General features: G+C 49.4%; 1 protein-coding gene across 6 annotated transcripts in view; it reads right to left on the bottom strand.

Moving 5' to 3' along the window:
- MTMR14 (myotubularin related protein 14) overlaps positions 1–21,411 on the bottom strand; it is a 42,939-nt gene that overhangs the window by 19,448 nt on the left and 2,080 nt on the right. For 2 of the 6 annotated variants that reach the window (XM_059940287.1, XM_059940290.1), the window contains exons 2-9: positions 20,969–21,117; positions 15,876–15,984; positions 10,116–10,191; positions 9,757–9,817; positions 8,137–8,259; positions 7,078–7,151; positions 2,233–2,303; positions 1,554–1,628 (exon numbers count right to left, since the gene is read on the bottom strand). In XM_059940287.1, coding sequence (XP_059796270.1) covers positions 1,554–1,628; positions 2,233–2,303; positions 7,078–7,151; positions 8,137–8,259; positions 9,757–9,817; positions 10,116–10,191; positions 15,876–15,984; positions 20,969–21,117 — 738 coding nt within the window. Of the gene's footprint in view, positions 1–1,553; positions 1,629–2,232; positions 2,304–7,077; positions 7,152–8,136; positions 8,260–9,756; positions 9,818–10,115; positions 10,192–15,875; positions 15,985–20,957; positions 21,118–21,411 lie in introns of those variants that run through there. The other 4 variants (XM_059940288.1, XM_059940291.1, XM_059940292.1 and 1 more) reach the window with 3 other exon arrangements.

Genomic DNA, 21,411 nt, shown 5'->3' with positions numbered 1-21,411 from the left:
AGCCTGGACCACGTGGAGCTGGGTGGACCACATAAGGGTCCTTGGACTTATCCTGAGGGAAAAAGGAAAGTCAGTGGCAGCTTTGAAGGAAGGCGTGACAGTGACGACCCTGCCCCATCATCTGAGTATCGCGCTCTGCCAGGCCCTATTCACATGCTTTACGTTCACTATTTCCAGTCGGTTGCCCCTTCAATGTGGGCCCACGCTCAGCCATGAGACGATGGTAGCCTGCATTAGGCCAGTGACCTAAGAGATGGAAGCAAGAAGGACTGGGGAGTTTCCCTGGGGCAGAGACTTACAGAACTGATGGGACCAGCCATGGATGTTGGGGAGAAGAGGCCCCATTTTTCGAGTCTGAGCATCTGGGTAAATGGTGGAGGGCCCGGGGGTGCTGTGGGTTGTGGCCAATTCCATTTTGGGCAGCTTGAGTTTGAGGTGCTTGCATGACGGGACACTTGGAAAAGGAAGTAGGTGTGGATCACCGAGAGAGGCCAGGCCGGGCCCAGAGCCCGGATTAATGGGAATGTAGATGCAAGCATCCAACCTCTCTAGGGATGGGGAAGAGGAGGCACATCAGGGAATTCTTCTTGGAGTGGACACTCGAGCCAAATCCTGAAGGCAGTGTGTCAGCCAGACAAGAGGAGGCTGGGAAGGCCAACCAGGCAGAGGGAACAGACATGGGGAAGGCAGTGGGAAGAACGAGGTTACTTGTCCTGGTTGAAGCAAGTGGCAAGGACATTGCTAATGGCCTGTGGGCTCGTACAGTGGGCTAAACACGGTAGAGAGATGGATCCATCCAGTAAGACTGGGGACCCTTCAGACTTCCCTGTTGGCACGGTGGTTAAGAATCCACCTGCCAATGCAGGGGACACGGGTTCAATTCCTGGTCCGGGAAGATCCCACATGCCGCGGAGCAAAAAAGCCTGTGTGCCACAACTACTGAGCTTGCGCTCTAGAGCCCGTGCGCCAAAACTACTGAGCCCGTGTGTCACAACTACTGAAGCCCATGCGCCTAGAGCCCATGCTCCGCAACAAGAGAAGCCACCGCAATGAGAAGCCTGCGCACCGCAACGAAGAGCAGCCCCCACTCGCCGCAACTAGAGAAAGCCTGCGCACAGCAACGAAGACCCAATGCAGCCAAAAAAAAAAAAAAAAAAAAAAAGACTGGGGACCCTTCCATGGCAGACGATGAGAAGAGGAGAGAAGCACAGTGGAAATAATTTTAAGGTTTCTATAACCAAATCAGGTCAGGTAGCTCTGCACTTTCTCTGATGGAACACGCATTTAAAAGGTAAAATGAAAAAAGTCACTAAATCCCAGAGCTGGAAAAGCAAACTCCATGAGGTCCTCCTCTGGAAACAGAACCCCCTGGTGGATGCAAATCTTTTAGTAAGTCATGTTCAGAAAGCTTTGATTTTCTGGGCCAAGAAAGCAGGAGGGAGAGTTAAACAGGTAAGCAGCTCCTCCTTTCCCAGGAGGTCAGAGGTCACAAGCCAGGCCTTCAGGTGTCTGCCTGAGGGACTCGTGGGGCAGGCACCAGGGGTCCCCTTCACCTGATACTGGCTCCAGTCAATGTTCAGAGAGCAAGTCAGGAAGTCGGGGATGCTCAGAGGGGCATCAACGTAGTCCTGGGGACAGAAAGACACTGTGAGATGCAGGCTGGCCACCAGAAGAAGCCAGGATGACCAGGCAGGTTGAGGCCCTGAAGCTGTGGCTACCACAGGCAGGCAGGATGTCCCCCCACAGTGCTCGCCTTCTCAGGGCCAGATGCCTGTGCCACCCTGGAAGTGACAGCTTAAAAATCAAAGGGACCAGATACTGCTGCCAAGTGGAGCTTTTCAGTTGGCCGTTTGAGTGCTGATGGCTGACGGCTGACACAGAGGTGGTGAACCGTGTTCAGCCTCCGGCAGCTCCTGGGCTGCTCCCGCCCACTGGGGCGGGGCAGACGGCTGCTCCCGCTCTGCACACAGGTAGCGGAGCAAAAATGAAGGACTTCTCCTACCCTGTCCCTGAAAACTCGTTTACAGAAAGGGAGAAATTAAAGGGGGAGACAAAAGTATATATGGTGAGAGTTTAAACATGTACATACAAGGAGGAGAGAGAGAACAATAATGAGACTCATTCAGGGAAGAGCAAAGAAAGGAGAAGGGTAGCTGTTTTCCCCAAGAAGATTACTAGCTGGTTTCCCTTCACAGACAGAAGACCCAAGCTGATGAATGTTACTGCTCATACCTGCTTCCAGTTAAAGATGAGCCCTTCAGCCATGTAATCCCGATCCTTATATTCCTTGAAAAATTCACAGCCTGGAAAAGAAGGGCAGAGTCATGACACCACCCTTCCTGGCCCAGTGTCCTGAGATGCCCCTGGGTGCTGGAGGACCGGGGTGGCCACCAGCTCACACACTCCAAAGTGGGCCCCAGCTGACACGAGCGGGGACTGGGCCGGGCGAGCGGGAGCCTCCAACGCTCCTTGGGTTTCTAGCCACAGACCTTCCCGATGAGGCAGCCCCTGCCTGCACACCTCCGTATCTCTCTCCATCTGTGTTCACTGGTTGTTGGTCACTTTTCTCTCATTTCAGGTCCCTTTGCCCTACAAGTCCCTGAAGTGCCAACAGCCAGCGAACAACAGCGGGGTTTACAATTTGAGCCCCGGCAGCACTTTCTCAGCAACTTACCTAGTTATGGAAGATCACCCTCCCTCCTGATGCAGACACACTTCAGAGATATTGAGGGTTCAGTTCCAGACCGCCGCAATAAAGCAAGCCACACTAATTTTTTGGTTTCCCAGTGCATAGTAAAGTTATGTTTACACTGTATTATAGCTTATTGAGTGTGTGATAGCACTATGTCTAAAAATATATATATCTTAAATTTTAAAAATACCTTAAATAAAAAATACTTCAGGGAATTCCCTGGCGGTCCAGTGGTTAGGACTTGGTGCACTGCTGTGGGCCCCGGTTCAATCCCTGGTCAGGGAACTAAGATCGTACAAGCTACACGGAACAGCCAAAAAAAAAAAAAAAAAAAAAAAAAAAAACTTTATTGCTAAAAAACGCTGACCATAATCTGAGCCTACAGTGAGGTGGAATAGTAACATCGAAGATCACTGATCACAGGTCAGCATAACAAATGGAGTAATAATGGAAAAGTCTGAAGTATTGTGAGAACTATCAAAATGTGACAGAGACATGAGGTGAACAAATACTGGAAAAATGTCTCCAACAGACTTGACACAGGGTTGCCACAAATGTTCAGTTTGTAAAAAATGCAATATGTTAAGAGTAACAAAGCGAAGAGCAATAAAATGAGGTCTGCCTGTACCAACCTCGCAGGCTTTCAGTGAGGACCGAACATCGTAACATGAGAGAAAGGACCACGGACAGTGCCTGAAATGTGACAGGTGCTCAAGAGACACGTCCTTCTCCAACAAACCTTGCCAAGATGTGCTTTCTGTATCATTCACTAGAAAAACTATAAGAAACACCACCAGAGTAAGACCTCAGGAACAGAGAGAGGAGTGGAGAGAGAAGCGCTTTGGCAATGTTCCCAGCTTCAAACCTCAGCCTTTCACGTAGCTCTGTGACTGTGAACAAGTTAATTTCTCTAAGCCTTAATTTTCTCATTTGTAAAGTGGTTAAGGATGAAATGAAATAATACGTATAAAACACCTGGCACAGCACTGGTACAAGTGGCACTCAGGTGACAGCATACTGGTGCCATCCTCATGCCACCACTGTAGTGAGAGCCCCAGTGCAGCCCTGCAGCTCAGCCTGGGGAGAACGAGGCCTGCACTCCTCTCAGTTCCTCCACCGGGACCAACACAAACTCCAGAGGGCACAAGGCTTTGGCCACAGGTCCAAGTCTGGTGAGGTCCCCAAAGGCAACAAAACAGTTGCCTGAATTCTGTCAAAGTAGCCACAGGCCATAAACATTCACATGGAACTCTCCAGCTCCTCTTGGGACATGCTCCTGTCTGGGGCCACACCAGGGGAGAAAGGAAAGGTTCTTTCGTGGAGGAAGGTCTGGAGACTTAGCCTGTGTGTTCTTCAGACCTGGCTCTCACCACCCCACACACTCCTGCACTCGAATCCCCCAGGCCTCACTGTGGACGGGGAAGTCAGGAATCAATCCTCAGCTCTAACACTTCAGCGTATTCTTGGGTGCCTCACTGGGAGAAAGAAAAAATACAAATATCAGACAGAAGCCCTGAGCTTATGAGCCTGGGTTTAGGAGGGACACCAATCATTCCTCAGAACTCCCGTGAAGTGCTCTGTTTTCTCAAACTTGAGCGCTTGAATCAACACTGCAGGCTCCAGGCCAAGCTCTGACCAGCATATAATGCAGGAGCAACTGACTGTGAGAAACGGAGAGAATTAAAACAGCCTCAGTACCCAGGGCAATGCCTTGACATTCATTACCTGAACGGGCTTCTGAGCCCGTTGAGAGGCAAACAGATGGGACCAAAAGTGAAGTGAGAATGGACGCTCGCTCAAGAGGGAAACAAATTAGACTCATGCTGGGGAGTTTTTGGCCCCGTCTATCTTGGTGCCCTAAAGGAAGTGCTCCCAGAACACTTCTCATTTTCAAGGGCTGGTCTAAGCCTAAGTTAGTCTGACAGAGAACTGATACCACCGCAGTTCCTGTCTGGGCTTCAAAGTCATCAGAGGGCTCAACAGAGACCCCTGAAATGGCAGCAGAGTGCATTTCAGGACTTGGTCTGGATAACGGCAATTTTATGAAGTATAATAATGTAGGCACGTAAAGAAATTCTAGAACATCAGCAGAGGAAGCAAGGTAATTAAGGTAAGCAAGGTAAGTGCGTCTCTGTCCCCTCATCCGGGTGTGCAACAGCGTCTCCTGCCACCGAGGCGTCTGGATTTTTACTGATGCCTCTTAACCTCCCCTCGACACCATACACAACTATCAGACGCAGTACACGATATTCTGGGAAGAATGGGGGGAAAAATTCACAGAGAGATGGTATCATCTTACCATTCTGGCATATTCTTTTCTTACCATTTTGTGTAAGCACTTTTTCTCTTACACAGTTGAGATTGTACTATTTAATTTTCTACCTTGTTTATTAGCACCTTAAGCATTTTTCTATGACTATGTAATATCTCGTTCTACTATGGATGGCTGTACCATCATTTACATCATCATTATTCTGATTAATGAAAACATTTCCCATGTTTGGCTGGTATAATCAGACATGATGAACATCTTCAGGCCCAAGCTGGCTGGATTATGGCCTAATGAATAACTGGGTCAAAAGGTGTTACTTAATATTTCAGGAGTCTTTTAACAAGCTGCCCAACGACAGCAGAAAGGATATTGTGCTACTGTTCTGGAGCAAAACGATTTTTTTTCTTTTCTTTTCTTTTTTTTAAAGTGTGGTGTGTTTTTGTTTTTGTTTTTTCTTTTTGGCCACTGCCATGAGGGATCCTTATTTCCCCGACCAGGGATCGAACCCTTGCCCCTTCAGTGGAAGCACGGAGTCTGAACCACTGGACTGCCAGGGAAGTCCCACAAAACAATTTTTTCTAAGCCAAGTCTTACGAGAAGCTGAATACAAATAAAGAAAGCTGACGCCTGGTTCCTCAGCCAACTCAGTCCTCTCCCATTCATTTGGCAGAGAGTGCTTCAGTCTGGGGACCCCCAAAGCATCTCCTGAGAGTCAGGAGCCTAGTCTGAAAACCAGCCTTAGAGCTACCTGAGGGAAGCTCCGGTGCAGACCCCCACTGGGGACGCCTCTGTCTCGATGCATCTCTGACGCTGCCGAGCCCATGGCATCATCGTCATGGTTCTGCACCTGCCCAAAGCGAGCCTCTCCTCCCACGCACCCATCACTCGGCCTGGTGTCGGCGAGCACCTGTCAGGGACAGGTCTGGCACTTCACCCAGAATAAGCACCATTAACCACATTTTAGGCAGGGTGAAACTGATGCTCAGAAGGGTTAAGGGACTTGTTCAAGGACACAGTGCTGGGACTGGAATGCACGCCCAGCCCCACATGCCACCGAATGCTAAGCTAGCAGAGAAGAGTGAGGAGAGACCCTGAAGGAGGCCACTGTAGGACAGCCAGGCCACAGGGGTCGTGGTTTGGATACCACCAGCTCACACTGATGAGGATACCCTCTGCCCACCAGGCAGTGGATGAACTTGAGGTTCTCATGAGAAGGCCTCGTGGCTCTACTGCAACCTGGGGTCACCAGCCTGCTCTCTCTATTGGCCACATGGCTCCAAGATGAGGAGACAAGATCCAGCACAGGACTGAAGGCAGGTGCTACTGCTGAGGAACAGGAGAGAGGTTTCAAGGAGAAAGAGTCCACTTCCTGCCATCTGTTGACAAAGTTTGGTGCTGATGTTAGGGCTCTAATACCTCCTTGAACAAGCAGGTGTTGCCAGAAAGAAAGCTTAAACGCTACAAACTGGACCAACGCAGCTTCAGTATCCAGTGCAGAGAACACTGCCCTGGCCACAGGTCGCATGCAGTCGGTGCCAGAGACAAATGCAGCCAGCTGTGTGCTCACCACGGTGCTCTGTGACACGGTGAGGCCACCAACCACGTGCAACTGGGGACAGAGCACTTACACCCTCACCACGGCAACAGCCAGCGCAGCATAGCTGGTTGCTGACACGGAGGACTAACGATGTCATTTCACACTGAAACAGCACATTAGCTGCACAGAGCACGCCGATAAACCTGACCTCACCTAATCCGCACAACAAGACCCTGAGCTAAGCCTCACCAACTTCCAGTGACACCTGAGAAAACCTGAGGCTGGGCGAGGGGAAGTAACTCGCTCAAGAGGGCAGTAGGGAGGACCTGAGCCAGGACTCCATTCCCGGGCCCCTCCCAGGGGAAAGCCCGCCCCCTTCCCCACGAGGACAGCACCCTACCCTAAGGCGAGAGCCAAGGACCGGGAGCTGCACTGCGCTATGCTGAGCTACGGCAGATCCTGCCCGACGGCTCCGGGGCATCTGTGCACCTAAGTGGCCAGGGCCTGAGGAGGGCCTCTAAGAGCCCCAGTCCTGGGAAGCCTGTCCCTTGACCAGACCTTGGAAAGAGCCCCTACCTGGATACGGGATGGAGAGGAGAGTGAAGTCGGCATAGCGCTGGGCTTTGTCCACCTTCTCAGAGGAGGTGACACTACAAGACAGGATACAACGTGTTACGGCATCACAACACACGCACACCATTCCCCACAAGCGTTACCACAGCTCGAATGATCCTCCTGCTACAGAAACTACTGTTCAGAGTTAGGAATGACGCCCTCCAGGGGGCTTACTTCCAACGACTAAGAAATGCGACTGCTCTGCCGCCTCTACCCCAAGTCACCAGGTGAGAACGCCGACTCCCCCCGACACCACAGCACCCGCAACGGGACCTAAGCCGCGGAACAAGCTTCCCGCGAAGGCAGCACCGCCCCCTGACCCGGAGGGCAGAGTGAGAAAAGAGCAAAATAACAGAGACACTGTCCAAAAGGGGCCCTGAGGCGGACTCTCGCCTCCACCATCTTCTCCGGCATCCACTGCGGACACTCCCAGACAGCATCTGAGAGACGCAGGACTACTGTGACAGCAGCTGGATGTGCAGGTGACTGCAAACAGCTGAGCTGTAACAGCCTCAGTGTGGCTTATTTTCTAAGACACACTCGGCATAATTAAAAGTGGATATTATAAAAAATAAACAACACTTTGGAAAAATTCCCCAAATTTCATCACCCTAACCCAGGTTCCATTTGTTTCTAATTTTGCCTTATCGCATGAAGATTTGTTCCATACAGGACATAAAAACTGAGTAAATACTGATTTTTTTCGATCCACTTTAAAAGAGACTCTCATCTACCAGAGATGGCGCAGCGGCAGCAGAGCACACGTTAGAGACCCACGGCTCCCTTGGTGCTCTCCGCACCACCACGAGCAAGTGACTTAACCTCTCCGGCTTCAGTTTCTCCCCTGCAGGAGGGGGACGCCAGAAGCTCCTTGCAGGGGAGGGCTGTGTGAGGATACAGGGAGAGGATGCACGAGGCCGGGCACGCGGTGTGCCCCTGTAACTGCTGTGCCATCTCCGACCCCACGAGCCTGTGAGCACACGGCCTCCACCCACTTCGCAGGGGGTGCCCTGCACTCACTTCATGCCAAACTTCACCTTCTTGTTCTCCACCATCAGGTCACAGATGTATTTCACTGACAGGTACCGGAGCAGCTTGATGTCATACCCTCTGACCTTATCAAAAAGATGCGTGTCGGAACTTCTGAAACAAAGAGCCAGAGGGAGAAGCTGCACTGCACATTCATCCACAAAAGTCTGGGGCCTGAGGGGCGCGTTCAAGGAAGTCTAGGTTCTACAGAAGAACTTCTGATTCCCTTCTCCAGAAGACAGAGGGAGGGCCAAGACAGGACAACTGCTCCCAGGGAAGGTGACTTTCTAAGAGATTATCCCTCAACGCATTTCAAAGAGGAACAATCTGCAGCTGGGGCGAGAAAGGGCTTTTTGGCACTGCTTGACATTAAGCCAGAAGACTCAAGATAATCTCCGAGTTCTAAAAAGCAGCAGGCTAGTGGCTGATAGAGTCTTTGAGCCTCCATTAGAGTTTCTCTCTCTCCACCCCCCTCCCTTTCCCCCATTTATGACCGTTTTTAGCCATATGACTTGCTCAAAATGTAACAGATTGAAACTCACTGGGAGATGGACTTTTTAGAGCTATGTTATCAACTGATTGTGAAATATTAGCAAGTGAATTCCCTCTGCTTAGAAGGCCTCTGGAGCAAAGAGAAAGATAAAATTTTCCTAATCCCCAGGCTGCCTTTTGATCAGTCATACAGATAAAGGCAAAAGCAGAACGAATAAACAGGCACTATTAATTTTTTTTTAATGCCCACTGCTTTGCTGTCCCCAGCAGACTCCTCACCAACAACAGTGGGCACTGTGGAAGACAGCCTGGCTGGGGCAGAGGTCGTCTGATCCCGGGGGAAGAGCCGAACATTCTTGAGCACAAGCCAGAGCCACTGCTCTTGGAACTAACGGGCAGAAGCCGGGCACAGCAAGATGCCTTTTCATGCGCCGAGCCATGATTTTGGGCGGCTGATCTGACTAGGGTGCTGGTGTGCATTCCAGAGACACTTGACACCAGTTAAAGACTTTCCATGTGGTACAGACCATGCAAAGGAGCTTTTCCAAAATATCCATTACTGCCGTTTTCTAAAAATATTTGGAAAGGAGGTAGGAAGAGTGGGAGCCAGCCCCCTCCCTCCCTTTAAGGCGGCCTAAAACATTCCTCTGTAGCAAGCTCCTTATGACACCTATCACACAGCTGTGGAGCTTCTAGTGCCCACATCTCTCATGTGGGGACCACAGTCCTTGCTTGTCCCGTCCCTCAGGCCGGGTGTGCTGTGCATCACCTGGTAGGCCAGATGTCAGCACCCTGGAAACTGTGGGGCTTGAAGACACACAGATGTCTGGCCTGTGTTTTGGGTCTGGGGTGCCAGGAACCCCAGGGTTGGGGCACTCTCTCTGCAGTCCTGGCGAGCACAGACTGCTCAGGTAGTCCATAAAGTCAGCTTCGGGTGAAGCTACAGGGTGGACTTCAACAACCCTGTTTCAGGGGCGTGGACTTGGCAGCAGGAGGAAGGGGGCCAATCCACTCACCTGGACCACTGATGATGTCACGACCGTCAGTAGGAAAATCGCCACCACCGCTCAGACGCCTGCCCCCAACCCAAGCCCAGACCCATAACCACCTGGCACTGACCGAAGCGCACAGTCCTCCTCCGTGACATCCTCTGCATCTGCCCAGGCGTCGTCTGCACCCCCTGTGGGAGAAACCTGCGGTCAGCACCGAGGCCGAGGCAGGGGCTCCACCCAGGGGCTTCCTGACCAGTCTCCCCCCGGCTCCACCCCAAGGACCACGCTCCTGCCTCTCTCAGCACCCGATGCCCCACACGCCTGGCAGTCTTCTTCACCCCCAGCATCTCCTCAGGTGACGAAAGGAGGGCCCTTGCCCACCCCCCAGCTTGCTGCCCCTCCACCTACACCACTGCAGCCCTAGGTGGCTATTCTCCACCACTGGGTTCCTGTTCTTAGTCAAAGACAGTGCAGCTCAACGCTCACCTGAGAAAATATAGTTGTAGCCAGTGCGTCCATACAGCTCCCCCCATCCAGCCAGCGTCGCCGACCTGCAAATATGCTGGGAGAGAAACCGCATTTTCAGGGTCAGATGGTTTTCTGGAGTTTTTTGGTTCGGTTTTTCCCAGTCTTTCTTGAGATATAATTGACATATGACATTGTGTAAGTTTAAGGTCTACAACACACTTACATATTACAAAATCATTACCATCATAGCATTAGCTAACACCTGCGTCATGTCACATAATCACCATTTCCTTTTTTGTGATGAAAACATTTAAGATCATCTCTCTGTGCAACTTTCATGTATCTAATACAGTATTATTAACTATAATCACCATGCTGTACATTAGATCCACAGCACTTATTCATCTTACAACTGGAAGTTTGTACCCTCTGACCAACAGTCAGGTGGTTTTCTGAAGTGCACACAGTGGGGGGAACCCCTGAGGCCCCTCCAGGCCAGGAAAATGGGTGCAGGAGCGCTGCCCAAAGTCTTCATAGCAGTCACTCTGAAGTATGCCTAGAATTTAACCTGCAGCCTCTGTCAAGAGGTTCTCTCTCCCAAACGAGAGGCACCAGAGTGTCACTAACAGTAATGGGTAGATTCAGCGGTCGTCACGCATGTACTTGGGTAAGATCTGGCAGTTATCACATGTGTTTGTGAGTACAGGACTGAAATATGTACACCACCTTCCCACTGGATTTACACAAGCCCATGAGGGAGACGTGGCAGGCGGCAGGCACTGTTGCCGCTTCACAGATGAAAAGACGAGGGACGGGCGCAGGGAGGTGAAGTGATGCCTAAGGTCCCACAGAGGGGGTTGAGCTGGGATCTGACCGAGCCCACCTCCCTCCGGAGCCTGCGTGCTGACCGTCACTGGAACTGCTTAGCGCAGGGGAGGGCAACCTTTGCAGCAGGAGGGCCATTTAAGGGAGAAATGTTTGGGGTTTTTTTTTTTTAAAGAAATTTTATCTTCTCTCTCCTCTGTATCAAGGAAGTGTAGTGGCTGTAACTGTGCTTAACTATCCTTTTACTCTTTCCTCATCACTGAAGGAGCATTTCGAGAGCTAGAATTCTAGAAACCAGGCAATGGGCATGAACTTCATTATTTAATTTTAAGGCTGAATCTTTATCAATTGTGTTTGATGAGATCCAGGAGGAATGGGAGGAGGTATCTGGTGACCCCAAGGTCTAGTTACAGGCTGGGGGAGGCTGTGAGGGTGGCTGGGAGGTCACATTAGGCGAGGGGAGGGCATTTCTGAATGGGTCACGCAGCCTGGTGGTGTAAGGAGGGTCCCTGGAAAACTGCAGAATACTGCCCAAGGGGTCTCCTTCTCCACCTGTAAAACAGGGGGAAAGAAATAGTTTTGCTGCTAGGAAAGGGGTGTGGTGGGAACCGGTAGGTCATCACCAGGCTTTCTGAGGCAGTGGCAGCCTGGGGCAGGGGGCAGGTGATAGAAAGGCAACCTGCTACAGCCCGGGGCGGGGTGGGGTGCTTCTTCAGTGCCGGGGGCAAGAATGCAATCGTGGGAGGGTTGTCCTGGAAGCCTATGAAGAAGGGCTCGGGCAGAGATTCCTGCTGGCCTGAGCAGGATGCACTCTGCAGGGGCTGCTTCATTTTTTCTGGGTCCAAAAGCATTTTGAAAATCTGATGAAAATGATAAACTGTCTCTGGATAAAAATGTACACACCAGAGTTTACCTACATCTCCAAGTCCATCCATGGACCCTTCTCCAGCCCCCGATAAGAGCCCCTACTATGAAGAGACCAACCCAGTGATTAGGAACTGCAGCAAGGGAATGTCAATCCTCAGGTGGAGGACCCCCCCAAAGACTCTCATGGTAAGAAGGGAGGTCTGATTCCTGAAAGCAAGACAATGGGGGGTACGTGGTTTGAGTCTGACTGGCACATGTTATCATGCCCACCCTCCCCCATCATCCAAGCTGCCGGCACCAAATCTCACTCTTCTTTGCATTACTCTGCTGAATCTTTTCAGAGTGGACACACACCCCCTCCTTCCTTAGCTGCTGAGCTCTGAGTTCTTCTCAAGGTTCAGATTCTTCTTTCTGCTCAGTTCTCCCATCTCTTTTCGACCCTGTCTTTTTGGTAACGGAGGCAGCCGCACCTGGCACAGAGGACTCGTCAGATGGAGAAGAATGGGAGAGATGGCCAGCTCCCCAAGTGAAGCACCAACCTCCGCAGGAAGGTCCCGAGCCGGCGCCTGGGGGAAGCTGCATCCCAAGGCAGAGTCTAACACCTGACCTTGCTCCCTGGCCTCATGGCTCCAAAGCATAACCTGCCATTTCTGTACTTTAAGCTTCGCTCTTGACTGAAAAAGCAGGATGTACTCTGAATGCTCTCCATTTACCTAATTAGGAGAGGCCTCTAACTCTGCATGAGGAATACGGCTCTATAGGATTTGCTAATGTAGTAACCAACTTTAGCAAACGGAATAAAAGCAGCTGACCTCTGCTCCCCATCTCTTAAGGGAGGAAACAAAGAGAAAGATGACCTGTTCCAATTTTGATTGCCTAAAACCCAGATACAAGTGTTGGGGAAGAGAACGGCATGGGAGAACTGCTTACCCTTAAATGCTTGAACTTAGTTGTAAAAAAATTTTAATAATATATCTTATTCAACCCAATATATCCAAAATATTACTATGCCAACATATAACCACTTTAAAAATTATTAATGTTTTACATTTTTTGGACTAAGTCTTCAAAATCCAATATGTATTGTATACTCGCAGCACATCTCAACTAGGATACTTTATTTTCAGCATTTAAAGGGAAACGTAGTCCTGCCCCAAAATAAAGTTGTGTTTAACCAAAAAAATTCTACATTACTTCAGCTATAAAATGGAAATTAATTGAAATGAAATACAATCAGACATTTAGTTCCTTGGCTGCCCCAGCCACACTGGACTGAATGTGGAGAGAAGCAGGAAGCGGGCACTTCTGAACATACCTCCCCCTCCCCAGCCCGGCAGGATGTGCTGGTAGCAAACGCTGCTGTCCCCGCACTGGCTCCCCGCACTGGCTAGGGCCTGCCGGGAGCCACGTCTCTGAGGATGAGATCCCCATCTCACAACAGAAGACCCTCTCCTGCCCTTCCCCATCTCCCTCTCACCTGCTGGTTCACAGGTCAACCTTCCCCACTCACTGAGCTCCACAGGGACAGGACTGTCTTAGTCACCTGTCCCCCTAGAACCCAGCAGAGAGCCCGCTACCACTTTAAAAGAGCAGTGTCTTCCTACTGAGCTTGCACGTACAACTGGGTGGGCACTTGCTAGGCGCTGGGACGACAGCAGCAAGACAAGGCCTCTGCCCTCAAAGGGATTATGGCTGAGAGGAGACAGCAGACTTGCAAACACAATAGGAATAAAACATATATAAGGTGTTCGATCCCTGGTTGGGGAACTAAGACCCCACAAGCCGCACGGCATGGCCAGAAAACCCCAAAAGAATAATCCCTCCAACTTTTCGCCCTCCCTCTGAAATGAGTTGCCTTGGGCTCTTTCTCCCAGGCCTGCTGCAATCTCACTGGACTAAGCCGGTCAATGTGGCACTTCCCAAATGCATTCCGCAAAGTCCCTTCCTCAAGGTCTGCTGAGTGAGAAACAGCAGACCTGACAACACTACACAGGTCCCTCTGCTTCAGGACTTCTCAGAGCCTTTCCTATGTCAGTGCACACTTTCCGATGTACCTCTTGAATCTGGAGCTTGGGGGTCAGGCCAAATCTAGTAATGTGCTGTCTTTCACACTTGTTTGACAGGGAATGCTTTGCACAAGCACATCCTTAAACTACTATTCTATGGAACACACTGTGGGAAGCACTGGTTTGAGTATTTCCTATGTAATTTCTAGCAACAAGCACTATGCCCCACAGATCAGTGTGTTATACTCCAGTTATCTAAACCGGAGTTCCCAGAGCTTACAGCAACACGAAACTTTCCAAAGGGGAAGAGGGAATAAATAACTTTAAGATGATCGATTTCTGGAACTTGACTTCCAGACATACTTTTCCCTAAAATCGACCTGTCCACGAAAGCCTGTGGCAAGTCTCCTTTCCTACCCCCCCTCTTTCACATTCCCCCTTCTTCCATTTTACGAAAGAAAGGCACAAAGGGATGGAAACAAGCCCTGGGTCTCTCCTCCCCACTGCCCTGCCCCAGCCCTCACCTGCACTGGGAGACCGGACTATAGTCCGAGAGGCATCAAGACCACAGAGCATTCAGGTACGTATTGGATGACTAGAAAAGAGAGCCTAAGGGACTTCCCTGGCGGTCCAGTGGCTGAGACTTCACCTTCCAATGCAGGGGGTGCGGGTTCGATACCTGCTAAGGAAGCTAAGATCCCACATGCCTGGTGGCCAAAAAACCAAAACATGAAACAGAAGCAATACTGTAACAAACTCAATAAAGATTAAAAAAAAAAAAAAAATTGGTCCACATTAAAAAAAAAAAAAAAAAAGGAATAGAAAGCCTACACCCCTGCTTCCCTCCCCTGATCCAGGCTCTCTGTTAGTCTGTTCCTTCTGGATTAATCTTTCTCAAAATGCTATTTGCATCTTGTACTTCCCTGCTCAGAAATCACAGTGGCTCTCCCAGCAAACCTAAACACCTTGGCCAGCATCCGGCCTCCTGCATTCAGTCCCTTCCATCCTCGGCTCTGCCACGTACCTTGCGCTCCCGTCAGGGAGTCTCTCGGACTTTCCGCGCCTGCCTTCATGCTCCCCCAACGCTGGCACCTGCCTGGAACACCCTCCCACCCTTCCTCCAAAGCTGGCAGCCTCGTCCCGCTCACCTAATGAGGCCATGTCTGTCAGTCCACACTGCTGCCCATCTGTTTTTGTTTTTGTTTTTAACTTTTGGCCGCACTGCACAGCATGCGGGATCTTAGCTCCCCAACCAGGGGTCGAACCCACACCCCCTGAAGTGGAAGCACAGGGTCTTAACCACTGGACCGCCCGGGAAGTCCCCAACTGCTGCCCGTCTTAAGTGGGTTCCTCTGACACCACACCACGTGGCCCTAAGCTGCAGTGTGGTAACTTGAGGGCGTTTTGCAGTAAGTTTAAACCCCAGCTCTCTAGTTGTGTAAACTTGGGGAAGTTATTTAACCACTTTGAGCCTTCGTTTCATCTGCAAAATGGGAATATCAAATACACCAAAGGATTATAAAAAGAGGTGAAATGAGACCATAGTGGGCAGCCAAATTAACAACAGTCACTAGAATATAAGCTTGATAAGGGTGAGGATTTTTGTCTACCTTATATGCTGATGTACTTTGAGGCCTGAACATGACACACATTTAATAAATACTTGGTAAATTATATGACTGAAAGAATGAACAAACAACAATGTACTTACTCATCTGATCTAATCTATTCATAAACTTTTGATGTAGGCATGATTATTTTTCCCATTTTATAGAGGAGGAAACTGAGGCCTTGCACAGGCAGGAAGTAACAGAGCCAGGATCAGAACGTAGGCAGTCTGGCTCCAGGACACAGGGTGGGGTCCTCTGCTGTGACTGTCCCTTTCCTCATTAGACTCACCTTCAAAAAAAGTCGTATCAGAATTGGTCTGTTTCTCTGGCCTGCTTCCCACGCCACCAGGCACCCAGTAATCACCCAAACTCGTCTGGCAAAAGCCAAGAACACGAGACTCTACACTTTGCATTACGCCAGGTACCCCGCGAGAGGGTCTCAGGGATGTGAGGCTACGGCGTGGTCTTACCTTGCCCTTGAACAGGATCACTGGGCAGACAAACCGTCCTCTGCACCTGGCCGTCTTGCTGCGGTTGACGAGGTCCTGCAACTTGCTCACCTGCACGGTGCTCTGAAACCTAAAAACGGGCAAGAGAGGTAGGTCAGGCTGCTTCTGCGTGAGTACAGTGTGCCCCATGCTAGGGGTGTGTGTGTGTGTGTGTGTGTGTGTGTGTGTGTGTGTGTGTGAATATTCATTTCAAATTTAATAAATGCTCAGATTCCTAAATTCTAGATCATGGACATTCTAAGCTTTTCAAGAAAAGAAAAAAATGCTATATTATAGATACTAAAATGGAAGTCATCCTGATTTCAAAACCTTTAAGATAAAAAAAAAAAAAAAAAGTCAGCTACTCTGAAGACATGGTATTTAAAATACAGAAACATACATAGCAAACTGAATGTTGATTATGTCTAGGGTGTTCAGTATTTTACTCCAAAAGTAAGACAATAGGTGTGCTGGGGACCCTCAGGAAATCATGGGGCCATTCTTGTCATCTTTCAGAGTGCAGGATAAGATGAAGGTTCACATTTCACACGGCTGTGAGCCTCTGATACCTCCCCAACGTTCCAGCTACCTCTAACAGTCCAAAAAGCCAACAGGGTAGGGAATGCTGGAGCAAAGGCAGTGAAAGAGAAGCTATTTGTGGCCTTGAGAAGCACAGTAGCTAATGCACTGGGTTTGGTAAGGGAGCTTCTAGAACATGAAAAAAATACATTTAGAAATGAGCTTAAGCAACTCACATATTAAATCAGGTCAAATCAGCTGACCCCTAAAAGAAGGGTCTACTCTCATAGCTTCACCCACTGATTCTTTTTTTCTTTTCTTTTTTTAAAATTTCTTGGCCGCGCTGAATGGCATGCGGGATCTTAGTTCCCCGACCAGGGTTTGAACCCGCGCCCCCTGCAGTGGAAGCGCAGAGTCTTAGCCACTGGACCACCAGGGAAGTCCCCACCCATAGATTCTTAACAAAAGACTCCACATCAGCCAGTCAGAGCTTCTGGTTGCAAGAGGAACAGGAGGCAGGGAAGTTCAAGAGTGGGAAGCTATTCCCGCCATGCAGAGTAATGCAAGGTGACAGGAGAGAAGGGAGGGAAGACACTCAAGTGCCCTCCTTTAAGGGCTGAGCTTCCAGGCCAAGTCCAAGAGGGCGTTCATTCCTTCTACATCCCAGTTGTGCTAGCACTCCCGTGTCACTGCACAGCATGTGTACACAAATAATTGTTTCAGAATGAGTAAGTTCACCAACTCCTACACATCTGTGGTACCCTTTTAAGCATATCTGGATGCTGCTGGCACCAATAAAAATATAGTCTTTTAAAAACACTGCTGATTTCTTAGTAGCCTTCATAGATATATTCTCAAACCAGTTACTAATAAAATAACTACTATCAAGTGAAGATGTGAAACTGAAGTTAAACAGCGGTCTTCAAATAAAAACCTGGACCAAGAGTTTGGTGACCATGGAAAGAGAACAAGGGGATAAAATAAGAGGACTTATACTTCCTATGGTGTATTTTTCTGTAAGGTCTGATTTAAGATTTTTTTTTTCATTTTTATTAAACATTTTGTTTTAAATCACAAAATTATTATATCCTTACCATAACCAATTCAAACAACAAAGAAGTGACTACATGTTATTTTTACGATCAAGATTTTTTTCCTTTTTTGATGGAAGGAGGAAGGCTGGGGTGCCTCTTCAAGGTGCCCGTAGGACGGCACGGGCCAACTAGCCAGGTCCTAGAAAAAACATGGCTTACTGAAAACCAAGTTCTGCCACCTTCCCCTCACTCAGGTTCTCTATGGAATAAAAAGGCACCTCAGGGTCTCCCTGGTGGCACAGTGGTTAAGAATCCGCCTGCCAATGCAGGGGACACGGGTTCGAGCCCTGTTCCAGGAAGACCCCACGTGCCGCGGAGCAACTAAGCCTGTGCGCCACAACTACTGAGCCTGTGCTCTAGAGCCTGCGAGCCACAACAACTGAGCCCACATGCCACAACTACTGAGTCCACGCGCCTGGAGACCATGCTCCGCAACAAGAGAAGCCACCGCAATGAGAAGCTCACGCACAGCAATGAAGACCCAATGCAGCCAAAAAATTTGAAAAAAAAAAAAGGCACCTCAGAATGAAACAATGGCCTAATTAAACTGAGATGCCACGATAATACAAAACTGAGCACACAGAGCACGGCTCACAGTAGTCTCCCTCCCACCTTTTGGTGGCCTCCGTCCATTTGCACAGATGTGGTCAGCACCATCTGTTTTAACTGACTCTCACGGAGCTCACTCCAGCAGCTCTAAAAGCCTTGTAACTGCATTTGATTCTCCCAGGCTGAATCCTTCCATTCAACAAACTCTCCACATAACCGAGGGAGAGAACATGCCAGCATTTCCCTCTTAGAGGCTCTGGGCAGTCTTATCATGTGAAGGAAGGCACCTTTTTCTTGTTAGGCTAGCTGGTGCTTTATTTTCCTGGGTCCCCTACTCAAAGAACCAATTCAGTTTCTGTTCTCAGTGGTTCCTGTTTTTATTTTTGTTATCTCTTGGCCTCAGAATCTTTCCCTTACTGTGCTAAGCACTGGGCTGTGTCAGGCACCTGATACTCATATTTGAATGAATGAAAGTGAGCTTGTGTATTTATGTCTGTCTTGTGGGACTGAGCCCTTAACCTGTGGGATCTAATGCTATCTGTAGAACACAAGGCTGGCGTCTGAAAGTTAGTGGAATGGGAGAACAACCCCCCCACCCTACGCTCACACACAAGTTGGAATTATCAAGTGCAGAACTTTAACCACTGTCTTCCAATGCTTCACCTGTACTTGCCCTAATTCTGGCCTTTGTTACACTGTCATTGCTCATTGATTGGTCTGTGTTACCCACCAGATCTAAAGGTAGGGACTTCATCTCTCTGGTAGGGCCTCCAACTAGATCCCTGGGGTCTGCCTCATGGCAGCAGTTTGCCTCGTTGACAAACTCATGTCTTCATCATTCAGAGATCCCCATCCAGGCTTCTATTATCAGATATGGGCTAAACTGGGGAGGTGGGTTAAGAGGACCAAACCACTTCCTGAATCCAATTCTACCCTGTGTAACTCAGTCTAATTAGTGTCATATTAACACCAAGTCCAGGCATGTGTAAAGAAGCAAAAAGTGCTACTTCTTCCCACCTGAACATGCACATACTCCCTTCTCTTTAACAGGCATCGCCCACTCAGTATCACTTCGAGGCCTTGCAAGAAGTGAAAAGTAAAAACAAACTCTACGGGACTTCCCTGGTGGCGCAGTGGATAAGACTCTGTGCTCCCAATGCAGGGGGCCTGGGTTCGATCCCTGGTCAGTGAACTAGATCCCACATGTGTGCCGCAACTAAGAGTTCACAAGCCACAACTAAGGAGCCCACATGCTGCGACTAAGACCCGGCACAACGAAATAATAAATAAAAACAAACAAACAAACAAAAACAAACTCCACAATTCCTCTAGGGTTAGGGATATACTGCAGTGACCCTAGCCTGGGCAGCTAGACCCCGCTAGGCAAGATGGGAGGGCCGTGGTGGTGACAGAAAGAAGAGGCAGTCATACAAGTGCTCTGATCTACATTCAATTCCTTTTCCCAATACATTCTTTTTTCTCAGTGCACCCCACCACGACCTCATTACAGGGCACACTGATAGATCTCCCATTTTACTCCTCCGCTTGAAAGGCTTCTCTGGCTCCCTGCCGTTCCCAGGCTATAGCAAAGGTGAGACTCATCTAGGGAGCTCTCTGAGGCACAGATTCTGGAAACTGTGATTCAGGGGCCCTGGAATCTGTGATTTCAATGAGTGCTCAGGGGGTACTAGCCCAATAACCACTAACACCCACAAGTCCACACGCCTGATGATCAAGACCCTGTACAAGCTGGTCCCTAACAAAGGACATTTCAGGGACACCCCAACTCATCCTTCCAAATCCAGCTGAAAGGTCTCCCCAAACACACACCAGGCAGAATCCACCCTTCTCCCCAGTTCGTCTACAGCAGTGCTTCTCAAACCTCCACGTGCGTACGAATCACGGGGCCATCTTGTTATGCTGTGATTTTGATTCAGTGGCTCTGGAGCCCAAGACTCAGAATCTCTAGCCGTTCCTGGGTGCGCGGATGGGCGCACTGTGAGTAGTGATGGCCCGCTGCACTTTGCAGCACGACTCTACCACAGCACTCATCATCACAGTACTTCCACGGGGCCAGGCTCTCACGGATATTGTTGGCAACAGCTCCTGGAACTCCCTTAAAATCAACAGCAAGCAGGGAGCCTAGGGGAACAAACTTTGCGATCAACATAAAGCACTTCCTAGAGCATCAGTGATTATTTATCAGTGTCAAACAACTCTACCATTTACTGACTGCCTATGGGCTGCATCCTGTGCTGGGTGCTCTGTGTCTGCTCTGGTGTGAACTGTTACCACACACAAAGCACTCGGGCCTTGGGAGGCCCTCAATAAATGGTAGCTCTTATTTCTAATTCTTACAGCACACACGTCAGGCTTGGAATAGTCCTGTTTATCAGCAGGAACTGCAAAAGCCACTTTTCTAAAAAGAGGTAGAAACTGATGAGGAAACTAAGAGACAAAGAGGTTCAGTAACTTCCCCAAGTTAGTTACACAGCCACAAGCAGGGCAGCCAGCACGTACGCTGACCTCAGGCTCTTAAGCTCCACATACTGTAAGTGCCCTTCCACATGTCGACAAAGCATACCTCCCACTTGCTCTCTTAAAAAAAAGAAAAAAACAGAACAAAAAACACTGAGGTTCAGAGAGGTGAGGTGTGAAGTCAGCTGTCTCAGGACAATGAGCTATAGGGTAGGAGTAAAACAGGAGGCCAGGGCTGTGACTCCCAACCCCTCCTTCTATGCTGTGCTACTCTGTCAATCTAAGATGTGAAACCCTGAAGAAAACAAAGATGCCAATGAGGCTTGACACCTGGGAAAAGTGAGCCTGCCCCACCCAGCTGCAGACTTTCCTAACCCTGGGCATGAGCTGTCAAGGCCTTCCCAGATAGGCACGCTTTGGTTACATGATGCTCACGTGTCTTTCTCCTTCTCAGAACTCTCATACTCCAGGAACACGATGTGCTGGGGGTAGTGGCCGCAGATATCCCCATTCACATTTTGGATCACGCTGTAACAGTAGTCTCGGCCAAACAGCTCCAGACACCTCTTCTCAATGCGCTCAACCTGCACAGAGGAGGAGATCTGAGCATAAAGAAGATTCTGGGGTTCTGAGAATTAGGCGGTTCCTGACCTGGAGAGGTCTCTGGGAATGACAATGTGCCTCTGTGATTATAATTCAATACCAGGAAAAGACATCTTGCTAGATCACAGGCCCTAAACGTGTGGTTCATGAACCCCCATGGTACACTTTGGGAGAGACTCTGAACCCCTCAATGTTGTGGTGAAACTGTGTATGTTAAGCATTTGAAGAGAGGTTGACACCTTTCATTAGATTCTCAAAGGGGTCCACAATCCATA

The sequence above is a fragment of the Balaenoptera ricei genome, chromosome 11 (assembly GCF_028023285.1).
Source record: "Balaenoptera ricei isolate mBalRic1 chromosome 11, mBalRic1.hap2, whole genome shotgun sequence".
Lineage (NCBI taxonomy): Eukaryota > Metazoa > Chordata > Mammalia > Artiodactyla > Balaenopteridae > Balaenoptera > Balaenoptera ricei.
This window is presented reverse-complemented; position numbering and strand designations above follow the sequence as displayed.